This window comes from Acinonyx jubatus, chromosome A1 (assembly GCF_027475565.1).
Source record: "Acinonyx jubatus isolate Ajub_Pintada_27869175 chromosome A1, VMU_Ajub_asm_v1.0, whole genome shotgun sequence".
Classification (NCBI taxonomy): domain Eukaryota; kingdom Metazoa; phylum Chordata; class Mammalia; order Carnivora; family Felidae; genus Acinonyx; species Acinonyx jubatus.
This window is the reverse complement of record NC_069380.1, coordinates 20,012,586-20,024,967: the sequence shown is the minus strand read 5'-3', so window position 1 is coordinate 20,024,967 and position 12,382 is coordinate 20,012,586. Positions and strand designations below refer to the sequence as shown.

General features: G+C 47.5%; 1 protein-coding gene across 2 annotated transcripts in view; it reads left to right on the top strand.

Moving 5' to 3' along the window:
* The first annotated feature begins 885 nt into the window (after positions 1-885).
* The window catches only part of FAM124A (family with sequence similarity 124 member A), a 97,059-nt gene continuing 85,562 nt past the window's right edge, over positions 886-12,382 (top strand). The window contains exons 1-2 of one of the 2 annotated variants that reach the window (XM_027064774.2): positions 886-1,162; positions 10,416-10,447. In XM_027064774.2, the coding sequence (XP_026920575.2) occupies positions 1,098-1,162; positions 10,416-10,447 (97 nt within the window). In that variant the 5' untranslated portion in view covers positions 886-1,097. The remainder of the gene's footprint in view (positions 1,163-10,415; positions 10,448-12,382) is intronic. The other variant, XM_027064775.2, reaches the window with a different exon arrangement.

The following is a 12,382-nucleotide window of genomic DNA, read 5'->3' as shown; positions in this document are numbered from 1 at the left end:
CACACTACCTACTAGGGAGAGGTGTGCCCCTCCAAGAGTGATCATTACCTCCCCCAAGGCGCTGAGGGGGGTCCTTTACAAACATCCATTATCATACCCTTACTGCAACAACCCCTGCAGGTACATCCAATGGTCTTTATTTTTAAAGGCATTTTTTAAAAATAGCAAAAGAATGCATGACACAGATTGTAAGTGTCGTGGGGTGGCGGGAAGCCACTCAGACCTGCGCTACGAAAGGCGATAATGAATTCAGTGTTGGCAATTCTCAGGAAACTATACGAAAACACCTAGGTGTTCCAATTGGTCCCAGTAGTGAACCAGATCCCCCTCCTTGCTTTCACGGTGCGGTCGGGGTCGGGTTATTCCTCGGTGCTGCTCCCAGCTACGGGGCTCAGGCACCTTCGGGCAACCCCGGGGACGCAGAATTCTGGGGCTGTGGGCCCCAGCGAGAGGGGCGGCTCCTACGCGCGCGCACACACACACACACACACACACTCACACACCACCCGCGGTCGCAAGCGCGCACCGACAAACATCTACCTCGCCCAACCACCCACATCATACAACAAGGGGCACGCGACTTCACACGCCTCGCCCGCTCCTGCACTGAAACCACACACGGAAGCGCAAAACACGAGCTGGCACAGGCTCGCGCACACGCTCACACCCCGGGCACACACCCTCTCGCGCGCGCGCGTCCACCCCCTCGCTCGCCGGCACGCGCGCGCGCACACGCGCACACGCCCCGTGCACCCACCCTCTTGCGCGCGCACGTGCCCTCGCTCACCCGCACACACGCGGGCGCACCCCCGCGCGCACATGCACACGCTCACACGGCCGAGCGACGAGGGGCGGGGCCGGGCGGGGAGCGGCAACCAGTGCGCGGCCGGGCGCCGCCAGGAGAGGGCGCGGCGCGGCGCTGCGGAGCGCGGCTGGCGCCCGAGTTGTTTCCCGGAGCCCGGAGCCGCGAGACGCTCGCAGTGAGCCCAGCCAGCTCGGGCCGGGCTGGGCTAGGCGGGGCCGGGCGGGGCGGCCCACAGGGAGCTCGCCCCGGGTCACGCCGGCGCCCGCCAGCCGAGCGCGGCGGGGAGCGCGCCATGGACCCCAAAACGGGCGGTGGCGAGGAGGATGACTGCGTGGACTCGGGCGCCGAGACCGGAGGGTGAGCCGGGCCGGGCCGTGGGCGGGGGACGCTCTCCGAGTTGCGCTGCGGCTGCTCCCTGCCCGGGACCTTCCCGGACCCCGCGGCAGAACCGGAGCCGCTGGGGCCGGACGGGGCCGCGCGGGCTGCCCCTCCTGCCGGACCCCCGGTGGAAGGCAGACGGGCTGTGGCGGGCCGGCTTCCTCCTGGGCGGTCCCCGAGGGCAGCGCAGCGTGGTCCGTAGCTGCCCCCGGGCAGGGCGGGCCCCACCCCCCGGGGGAGGAAAGTGGAAGGACTCAAGGTTCAGAGTAACCCCCCCCCCCACCCCCCGCACACCACCACATCCCGCTCCTCCTTGCCCCCCCGTTATCGCGGAGATGATGTCGAGTACCCGGCAAATGCGGTGCCCCCTTGAGATCATCGTTAGGAGATGCGCTTGCACTTGTCTCCACCTTCTGCGAGGACTTTATTCTAGCCCCGCAGCTCTCTGGAGTCCGGGCTGGGGGCTGGGAACGGGAAGAGGATAGGACACCCGGCACCTAAAATTCTTTCAGAATCCTATAAGAGGGTGACATTTTTCATTCCCGGCTTTATTGTGCTTGCTGAGACCCGCTGCTCGACTCCTATTTCTCCGCCGAACTTCTCTCTGCGCACCTGTCCCAGCCTTGGGGACAGGTGGGATGAAAATGGTGCTATGATCCAGCCCTGCTTAAAGAAACAGCTCCATCGGACTCAAACATGTAGCCCAGACCTTTATCTCTGGGGACTAATTAGCCTTCTCCCAACGACACGGTTTTCCTGAGTGGGACAAAAGACCGAGTATCTTTAAGGAGATGAATGTCATTGTAAATGCTTCCACCCAGCTCCTATCGCCAGAGGATTTCCCTGTGCAGAGTCAGCAAACATCCAGGATGCGAATTCTGACCCAGGAGGAAAGGATGTCCTTTCCTCTCTGGAGTAACCCTGGGGGTGGGCTGGAGCTGCCCAGATTACAGAAAGCCTCATTCCTGGAAAGTTGAGGACATTTAGACTATAATCTCGGGGCTTGGCAGCCCTGTGAGGACAGGAAGAGAGTCCAGTCCCAGAATGGGCACAAGGGGTTAGGCTTCCTAGGCAGTCACTCCTGCGGACCCAGCCCCAGCCTTCCCTGCAGGCTCCACCCATTCCTAGCCCAAATCTGGGACCTTACACCCTACAGCAATGGGCTTTCCCTGTCATCCCAACTTGCAATCATTTATGGCTCACTGTGGAGCCCAGTTACATTCTGGTGAAGTAACCTGATTCCAAACACTGCACTCCCTTGTTTTTGACCCCCACACGTAGTGTATACGGCATTTATCAACTTTAATTGAAGATCCTTGGCTTTTTTTTTTTTTCTTCTGCCCCTAGTTAGCTAGGCCATGAATAGAAGAAGAAAACAAAGCAAAACAAACTAGCTCGTTTTCAGCTGGGTTAAATAAGGCACTAACAGGTTCATCCATTTTCAGTTTGCAGAGCTCACCTAAGACAGGTGTTTTCCCCAAAGATTCTGTCCCGGAAAAGTGGAGGGGAGGCCCTGACCCATCCTGGGATCCCCGCAAACAACATGACAGCTGCCAGGGTTCCTGGGAGGGGCTTGCTGAACATACGGACACCAGAACTTCTGTTCACTGCTTCTGTCACTGAAGTGTGTAGTTGTAACAGAATAGAATTGTTTACTTATGGCCTTAGTAGCATCCTTAAGCGAAAGATCAGAGTAAAATGGCATGCACTGAAATAAAAGAGTTTTGATGTAGAGTTAATAATCTTGCATTGGCCACATAGTCCTATATTTCCTGAAATTTGGTTTGGTTACGAAAAAGCCGCTCGCAGTTTCCTGGCTTTTGCAGAGTTTGCCCCCTCTAGCCCTCTCTCGCTTTCCTAAAGCTACCTGTCGAGACTATCTACCAAGCATGTAGAAAGCACTTAATACGTGTTTGCTATCATGACTATTTTTAAAATACAAACCTGATTCTCTCCCTCTCCCTTCCAAACTTTTAGCGGCTCTGGCATCTATAACAAAGAGCTTGGACTGGCCTATGAGTCCCCCTGGGGTTACGGGGTCCTCCTCTGTCTCTCTGGCCTTATTTTTCGGCAGGACCGCCCTCGTACCCAGCATCAAGCCACATGAGCAAGGTGTTTCTGATTCCTTGCCTTTGTCGGGCCGCTTTCGCCAGCTATGCCCTTCTTCACCTGGCATGCCTGTCCACCGGGTGAAACTCTACCTTCATTCCAGACTCAGCTCAAGTGACACAGATGCTCGGGCAGGGATCGTTAATTTGAGGTCCATGAATTGTTTGAAGTTTTATGCAAAATGATGTTCTTTGTGGCTTTTTGTGAGAAGAGACTGGTTTTTCATCAGATGCTCGAAGTAGCCTGTGATCCCCTCCAAAGGAAGTTGGGTAGCGTAGGAGAAGTTTCATTTTCAACGTGTTGTGTCTGAGGTATTGGGAGACGTCTGAAAGGTGATGAGCCAGCCGTTGAGTGTATCTGTCTTAGAGAGGAGGTCAGCCTGATGACACTGCATCGGGGAACCGTCGGCCTAAAAATGGCAGTTGCAGTCCTGGGAGCAGATTTAAATCAACTAAAGGCAGTAAATAGCAAACCCTTACGAGCATTTACTCCATGCTGGGTACTGCGCTGAGCCTTTTATGTCATCCTTCAACAACGCTGTGAAGCAGGAACTATGTAAGACCAGCCTTGAGAAGTGGGTGAAGGAGGAGGAGCTCAAAAAGGGGCCTAAGGAAAAGTAGGCATGGGGAAGAAAAGGAGGAATGTGGTTTCCTAGAGGCCAAGGGGAAGAAGGGAAAGGCGTCAGCTGTGCCACTGAGAAGTGCATTAAGATGCAGGAACGCAAGGGGCTCTTTTTCTCAAACGGAGGTAATGAAGGAAGGGTGGAGTAGAGGAGTGGTGGAGGCAGAAGCCGTGTCCTCTCCTCCTGACTCCAGGAGGGAGCAGAACGTGCTGCAGAGGAGGTCGCTAGAGTGCTGTGTCCGAGAAAGGGAGGGGTGAGGAGAGGCCGTAGCAGGAGGAGGGTAAAGGCGGTGCAGGAAGGATTCCCGAAACGTAGGCAGTAATCGGTCTCCCCTAAATACGTGTTTATAGAAAAGACTCTGTGAAAGGGAAAGAATAGAGATACAGAAAAACCGATGGTTTGTGACGTCCACTTTCTGAAAAGGTGGAGATATGTTGGACTTCAGACCCCTCGGTTAGATGGGCCTTGCATAGAAGGGGAGGCCCGTCTCTTCTTACAACCTGGCGGGGAAGATGGCTTTCCGTTCCAGGCAGGGGCGGCCCCCTCCCTCAGGAAAATGGAGGTTTGAAATAGTTTGGGCACCGCTGAGTGAGAACCCATCTGGGATCACTGGGATCAGTGATTGTGACTGGATGAAGGGACCGCCCCACCTTGCTATTTACTTTCCTGAAGCAGTGCTCAGCTCCTTAGGGACAGGCAGTAAGGGAGACGGTGAGTGGTTGAGATCATCAAGGTTTGGGGGGAGAAGGCCTATTGCCAGGCCAGTGTGAACAAAACATAGGAGCAAGGGATTTGGAGGTATCGACGGAGCTATCAATCCTTTCGGCAGCACGATCAAAGAGAAGGCTCTAAGACTTTTTGTGCGTCCCAACTGCCGGTGGGCACACTGTGCTGCTCACTTTGACATTGACAATCGGGTCCCTGCGTGGCTCAGTCAGTTAAGCTTCCAGCGTCAGTTCAGGTCATGATCCCACAGCTCATGAGTTCAGGCTCTGCATCGGGCTCTCTGATCCTCTGTCCCCTTCTCTCTCTCTCTCTGCCCCTCCCTGACTCACAGGCTCTCTCTCACTCACTCAAAAACAAATAAAAATATTTTTAAAAAGTGACAGTCAAAAAGTCGGGTTACGGGGGTTCAACTCTGTGCCTTTAGTTTTCTCTGCTGTAAAACGGGGATGACAATAAAAGTACCCACCTGACAGGGTGCTTGTGAGAATTAGCCTCTACATTTAAAGCCCCTAGAACAGTGCTTGGTGTAAGTGAACCCTCAGTACGTTATTTCTCATCATGCTATTACTGCTGTTACGAACAACACACCAAATGACAAACTTACAGTTGTATTTAATAAAAATGTATATTTCCAGGTGCCCTCAAGATCATATGTTCTTTATACTCATCGCAGTGGATGCTCTGATGTTTTTCAATGCCCCAAGAAATTTGATCATCGTTCAGAACATCTGCGAGAGGATAGGACAAATGTTATGATTTTACAGAGGAGGAAATGGAGGTTCAGAGGGTGCACGACTAGTTAGTGGCCTAAAATGGAAGCCTGGGTCTCCAGCATGCTTCCCACCTCGTGCCTCTCAAAGAGCCATCGATCTGCAGTTAATTCTCGTTTCCTGCTCAGGCATTGTCTTTTGCTCGAAATGCTATCTCTGCTGTCTGACCCACCTAGTACAGGCCAAGATTAAAGGCAAACTAGTATTCTTCTGTGGCAATTGATGTCATTTTGAAGCTCTCCTTTTCCAAATGCACGTGAAAGCAAGCTTTGTGCTTCTGTGTACTTTTCGTTAGAAAAAAAAACTGGCAAGCCAGTTACTATCTTAAGAAACTATCTTAAGAAACAGAATCCCTTAACAGAGGGATAGGCAGTGTTGTTGTAAACCAAAATAAAAGACACAGAGTGAGACGAATGCTTTACAACAGGTGTTTCATTAGTGGTGTCTCCCAGATTTGGCTTCTGAGACACTCTTTCAAATATGACCGTTATCTGATGAATTATGTTTTTAATACTGTATAAACGTTTGTGTACTTATTTTGAGAGAGAGAGAGAGAGAGAGAGGTGAGCGGGGGCGGGGCAGAGAGAGAGAGAGAGGATTCGAAGCAGGCTCTGCACTGTCAGCACAGAGCCCGACATGGGGCTCAAACTCATGAGCCATGAGATCATGACCTAGGGTGAAGTTGGATGCTTAACCAACTGAGCCACCCAGGCGCCCTGGATTATTTTCATTCAGAAGGTTGATCTGGCACTAATGAACCTCCACTTCCATGTCACCTGTCACTGAGCTTCTGAAAACATAGGGTCATACCATACCCTTTGGGTGACCTCCACCTGACATTTCAGTGTGATTTAAGAGATAGCAAACAATTCACAGGTCTACTGTTTATAAAGCAGGTGAATGGGAAAGGTTAGGGGGAATAAATTTGAAGATGGGACAGGTTTAGAGAACAGTAAAAGGTGAAATCTTGCAGAGAAGACAGGATGATCTATTAGGCACTCTATTATCTTTGTGTTCAAGGTGGGGCTCGTTAGCTCTAAATTACCATGGCATCTAATTCAATGGACTGAGAGCTAACAGATGAGATCCATAATGCAGTGAGCTGATGTTTTAGAGAAACGTCAAGATCAATATTACTAAAATGCCAAGATCAATTCTTCTGCCAAGATTTTCCTGGAAAAGAGAATTTAAGAAGGTATATGTGGCTGCTGACAGTGATAACCTGTCTTAAGTGCAGGCCCTTTTATATATAACCCCTATATGTAGAATTGTAAGTAAACTACAGTGAAGGAACTGCATCTAACTTTCTGGTTATTATTGGCACAGGTACCAAATAAATGTAATATTTGCAAATGTGTCTCCTATATGTGTCAGATGTGTGAAGATCTACAATCCTTGCATTATTCTACTTATCTGTGTCATGTGCCCATACATTTTCTTCCTAAAATTCATGGATTCACCTTTCATGCTTTATTCTCGTAGAGTTGAATGTCTTGTGCAGAACCAAGTGGATCAATTCTTAGGATGTGAGACCAATAAACAGGATTCACTACTGTTCCCTCCTACCTTAAAAAAGCTGGGGAGGGGCTCCTGGGGGCTCAGTCATTTGAGGTTGAGCGTCTGACTTCAGCTCAGGTCATGATCTCGCGGTCCGTGAGTTCAAGCCCCGCGTCGGGCTCTGTGCTGACAGCTCAGAGCCTGGAGCGTGCTTCAGATTCTGTGTCCTGCTCTCTCTCTGCCCCTCCCCCGCTCATGCTCTGTCTCTCTCTGTCAAAAATAAATAAACATTAAGAAAAAATTTTTTAAAAACTGGAGATTATCTGCCCCTCCAGAGAACTGTAGTCATTAGCTGAAACTTTTTGAACCTCTTTAAGGACAAAATTGTTTTAAGCTTTACAGTTTGTCTTTCACCAGCAATATAATAATTGCAGTAAATAATCTTTTGGAGTTATTTGGAATGTATTTTATGAGCTATAAAAGTGCCCATAGCTTGACTCAGTTCCTGTTTCCCCTCATGATAATTTTTGTAAAGAAAAGAAAGTAAATCTCAAGCTATATTTATGAGTATCTCATTTCTGTGTGCTTTCAGAAGTGAACAATCAGAAACAATCATATAGCAAACAACAGGCAAATGCTTGAATAAATTATAGTACATCACTTTACAATTATAATTACAGGAACTATAGCAACATGTTGGGACGGTATTTGGTGAAAAGAGCAGTTTAGAATTGTATCTCCATCATTATGGCAACTGTGTACAAATTACATAAACAGGATCAGCGGGTGGAGAGCACTGTGAGTCTTGAGGTGACTTTTCTTCCTGTTTGATTTCCGTTTTGATGGTGGACAGGGATGGAGGTTGGGGTGATGGATGAGACTGCAGAGCTGGGCAGAGGCAATCATTCATGGAAAGAGGGGTTTAGGTGGTACACTGTTGAGCTGGGGCTTCATCCAGAGAGTGACAGGATCAGATTTGTGCTTCGCAAAGACTGGCTGCTGTTTGGGGAAGGAACTGGAGCGAGACGAGAGTGACAGTCGGGAGACTGACCAGCTGTCAGGCCTGACCCAGGCGGTGCCTTTAGTCACAAGAACTGCATACAGAGAGATGCACGGCCGGGACCTTTGTTACACAAGCACCTAGCCTAAAAATACTGCCGTTATACCTTAAGATTCTCGATAGAGGTGTCGCATGTAAATTCCATTCTACGTTCACATCCATCTGCATGCGTTTGTGCCTGTATGCATTTGTGAAACGCATCTGCCTCAGGAGTATTTGGAAAATCCTAGCTGAAAATACACGTTTTTAATACATAGTCCAATCACACATTGCCATTGAATGTTTCCTTTGAATTGTCATGAAATTTCTTTAAAGCCTGACCATCCTAAGATGATCATATTGGATTGGGATTGTTTGGTCGTTGCAAAATGCTTGTTGACCATTTGTTGCATTCATATACAATTACATTTCTTGTTTGTTTGTTTTTTTAAGTTTATTTATTTTGGTAGCGAGAGACAGGGAGGGAGGAAGAGAGAGAATCCCAAGCAGGCTCTGCTCTGTCAGTGCCAAGCCCGACATGGGGCTCAATCTCACAAACTGGGAGATCAGGACCTGAGCTGAAATCAAGAGTCAGGTGCTTAACTGACTGAGCCATCCAGGCGGCCCTACAGTTAGATTTCTAAGTTTTGTCCTAACGTTAATTTAGTCCCGCCTGGTTCCAGAAAGAATTTAACGCCCCAACACTGGGGTTAATGATCCTGACTGTCCTCTCTTGCATTTTCCTTAGCCAGCGTGTCACCATGCCCCAGCCAATCCTTCCACCTTTCAGCTCCTGTCTTGCCATCACCCTGCCCTCGTACTTCAAGTCCCTATCATTGCTCACCTCCTGATCTCCTCGCCAATAGTATCAGTTTAGTTTCCTAACCAGGAATGTAAAAAATTGGATTAGGTGTAGGCGGATGCAGTTTGCAATACATAAAGGGATTTGCAAATGTTAGTAGTTGCTATTCTCTCCAGCTTTAAAATTCAGTGATTCTGTAACTGCTAAAGCATTTCATTTGAAAAGGGGAAACTACATGCTGTTTTCCTTCCATTTTGTTCCTCTACCAATAAATCAGTGCATCATTTGGCATGAGAGATGTAGGTTATTTCAACGGGTAAGAGGTGTGCTTTTTTGTGATGTTTTTTGAAGCTTTGTATATGCTTTGTTGATGTGGTAACAAAGTCAGTGGAGTGAAAACTGGATAATTTAAGAAAGGCAACATGAGACTAAGTAAATAAAAGGAGGGTGTATGTGGAAAATTAAACATAATTAACTACTTTATTTGCATAACCATATCCCCTAACTACCACTTGCATAATAAATCCCTACGTGCTTGAGAGATTAATTTCCCACTGAGAATGACTTTGGGACACTGGGGGGAGAAAACCAAGAGCTTCTATAGCATATACGTTGCCAGAGAGGGAAGGCTTCCCAGCCACACAAGTAGAGCAGAAACTTCATAGAGATTAAGCAGGCAGATCCTTGGCCAGATTCCCATTCTCACAGAGGCTGAGTGCCAGGAGCTGGTCTTTCAGCCTAGAAACTGATGGGTAATTTCACCCTGGCCCTTACCCTGCCTTTTTCCCTTTCCCTATCACAGCCCACATCCTGTTACTCTAATATGCAGCAGGATTTCTTCTCAGCTGGAACTGAAATCAGCCAAGCATCGTTGTGCCTTTGTGTTTCCTGAGGGCCAGCCACACCCTGATTGTGGAAGCCCTCACAAGCCAGGGTCCCTTCACGCTGCCGCCAGGTTCCATCATCGCTCTGCTGATGGCAGCCAAGAAACATTTCCCCGTGTTGTGGAGCTAACTTGAAGGGTGCTCATTTGTGGAGGTTTAACCTTCTGGAGAATCACGAATCCGCTTGAGAATCTGTTGAAAACTTTGAGCCTTCTCCCCAGAAAAATAAGCTTCCATTCAAAAATTTGCCAGTGAATTTAGATGGTTCAGGACCCAGCTGGTCTGCCATCTTGGAGATCCAGAGAGCCCACATGAAGGAACCCCGCTTTCTAAAGTGCCTTTAGGGGTGCCGACTGAGTGGCTCAGTCGGTTGAGTGTCCAACTGCGGCTCCGGTCATGATCTCACAGTTCATGGGTTCTAGCCCCATTTTGTGCTCTCTGCTCTCATCATGGAGCCCGCTTTGGATCCTCTGTCCCCACCCCATCTTTGCCCCTACCCCACTCGCACGCATGCTCTCGCTGTCTCTCACTCAGTTTCTGAAAAATAAACATTTTAAAAAAATTTTTTAAAAAATGCCTTTAAAATTTTGCCTTCACATTCAGACATAACTTTATTTTACACAAAATCCCTCTGCACTACAATTTTTGATGTGTGCCATTTCCTCACATTTAAATAGTTACTTACCACTGTAAGACTGTTTTTTAAAATTCTGGCATGAAGAAATCATTTGGATAAAGAAAAATAATGTCTAATCCTACTAACACCAAGGTTTTGTGTTTCAGGTCTGACTACAGCCACATGTCCTCCACCAGCAGTAAGTATGGTTTAAATGTCCTTCAGCACTGGCCTCTCAGCCTCACCTACGTGTGTAACCCATGCTTTAACAGAAGAATCACCCAAGGTATCCTTGCCAAAGAGCATGATGCAGGATCCTCTGACTCTGAAAGTTGGGGCTTTTCCTGGAGAATTTAATTGTACCTTGATTTCAGAACTAACTAGCTCTAAGAACTAACTAGTTCTTAAATTCTCCAGGAAAAGCCCCAACTTTCAGAGTCAGAGGATCCTGCATCATGCTCTTTGGCAAGGATACCTTGGGTGATTCTTCTGTTAAGGCCACTACTTTCCCTTTGGAAACTGAGTCTAGAGGAACTAGCCTAGGCTCCGTTAGGACGGATGCTTCTAAAACAGCCTCTCTGAATAATCTGAGGTTACTCATTCATTCAACAAACATTTATCAAAAACCTACAGCCCAAAGGCTAACAGCTCAGAGCATGCATGGGGTGGCCTCGGTTCATCTGTTGGGTCAATGTCCTCCCTTGTAGTTTTGTATCTGCAGACAGATGTCATAGGTGATTGTCCTATGTGGTTAAAAAAAAGTGATTGGGGCGCCTGGGTGGCGCAGTCGGTTAAGCGTCCGACTTCAGCCAGGTCACGATCTCGCGCTCCGTGAGTTCGAGCCCCGCGTCAGGCTCTGGGCTGATGGCTCAGAGCCTGGAGCCTGTTTCCGATTCTGTGTCTCCCTCTCTCTCTGCCCCTCCCCCATTCATGCTCTGTCTCTCTCTGTCCCAAAAATAAATAAACGTTGAAAAAAAAAATTTAAAAAAAAAAAGTGATTGGGAATATGTTTATAAACACACTGTAAGCATAGAAAAATATGCCTGTATTAAATGCTAATTTACAAGTAAATCTACTCATGGGAAATTAGGCCTTATATCTAGGAACAATTTGCAGTGATTAGGATCACTACATAAATGACCAAAGCCATTCAGATTAATTAAACACCTATTTTAAAATAACAAAAAATTGTCTTACAGTAAAAGCCCTGATTATTTGAATCAGTAAATACTGAATTGTTTTTCCTATCTTACTTCCCTGTTAAGCCTCAATTCTAAGTAGTACTCAAATGGAAGGCCACTTAATTGGATTATTCTATTTATTGATGTTCTTGCTTAGTTTTCCTTTGCAATAAGAGACTGTGCAGAAAGCTGTATTTCTGGAATTGTAATTTAGTGTCAAATTGTATTTAGTTATTAGTATAACTGCAGCGAATAATCTGTGATCATTTCAGTCAACTGGAGACTCAACATTGCCCCTTAGTTATTAAGAACCATTAGTAATAATGAGAATAATGCTCCAGTGATTTGCATTCCCTCCCAGAAGCTTCTGGATTCCTACAAATCAGGGAAGCCTGTCTTGAACTCTCTCTCTCTATGCTGCCATTCTCATTCCACTCAGTTTTGCCCAGAAGCTACATTTCTTTAAGAATGATTTTTATGAAATACTTGCCTAAAGCCTTTGCTCAATTCGTAGCTCTCAAATCAGTCCTCTGGGTCACAACAAAGCACCTCTCTTGTCAGCGAAACCGGTAATTTGGTTTGGGACGCTTTCCTCTCCATTATTTTAATTGCGATCTCTGAGTTGGAATTTCTCTCAGTGCAACTGGGATCAATAGCCATTTATTGCTCTTCCTTTCCTCTTTAAATGTTTGGTGATTCCTGCCTCAGTCTTCAGTGTTGGGACCTCTAGGTAAGTGAGGATGTATATGCATTTCATATTTTAGTTAGGACGTGTATTTGGCTATAAATAATAGAGAAAAAAATAAGGACTTAAGTAGGGGTTTGTTTTCCTCTAACATTAAAAAAAAAAAAAAAAAAGAGGAGACAATGCAGGTCTGATAGGGAAGCTTCTTTTATCGTTTTGCTTGGCTTTTGGCTTCTGTCCTTAGGGTTGCCTCAGAGTTACAAGATGG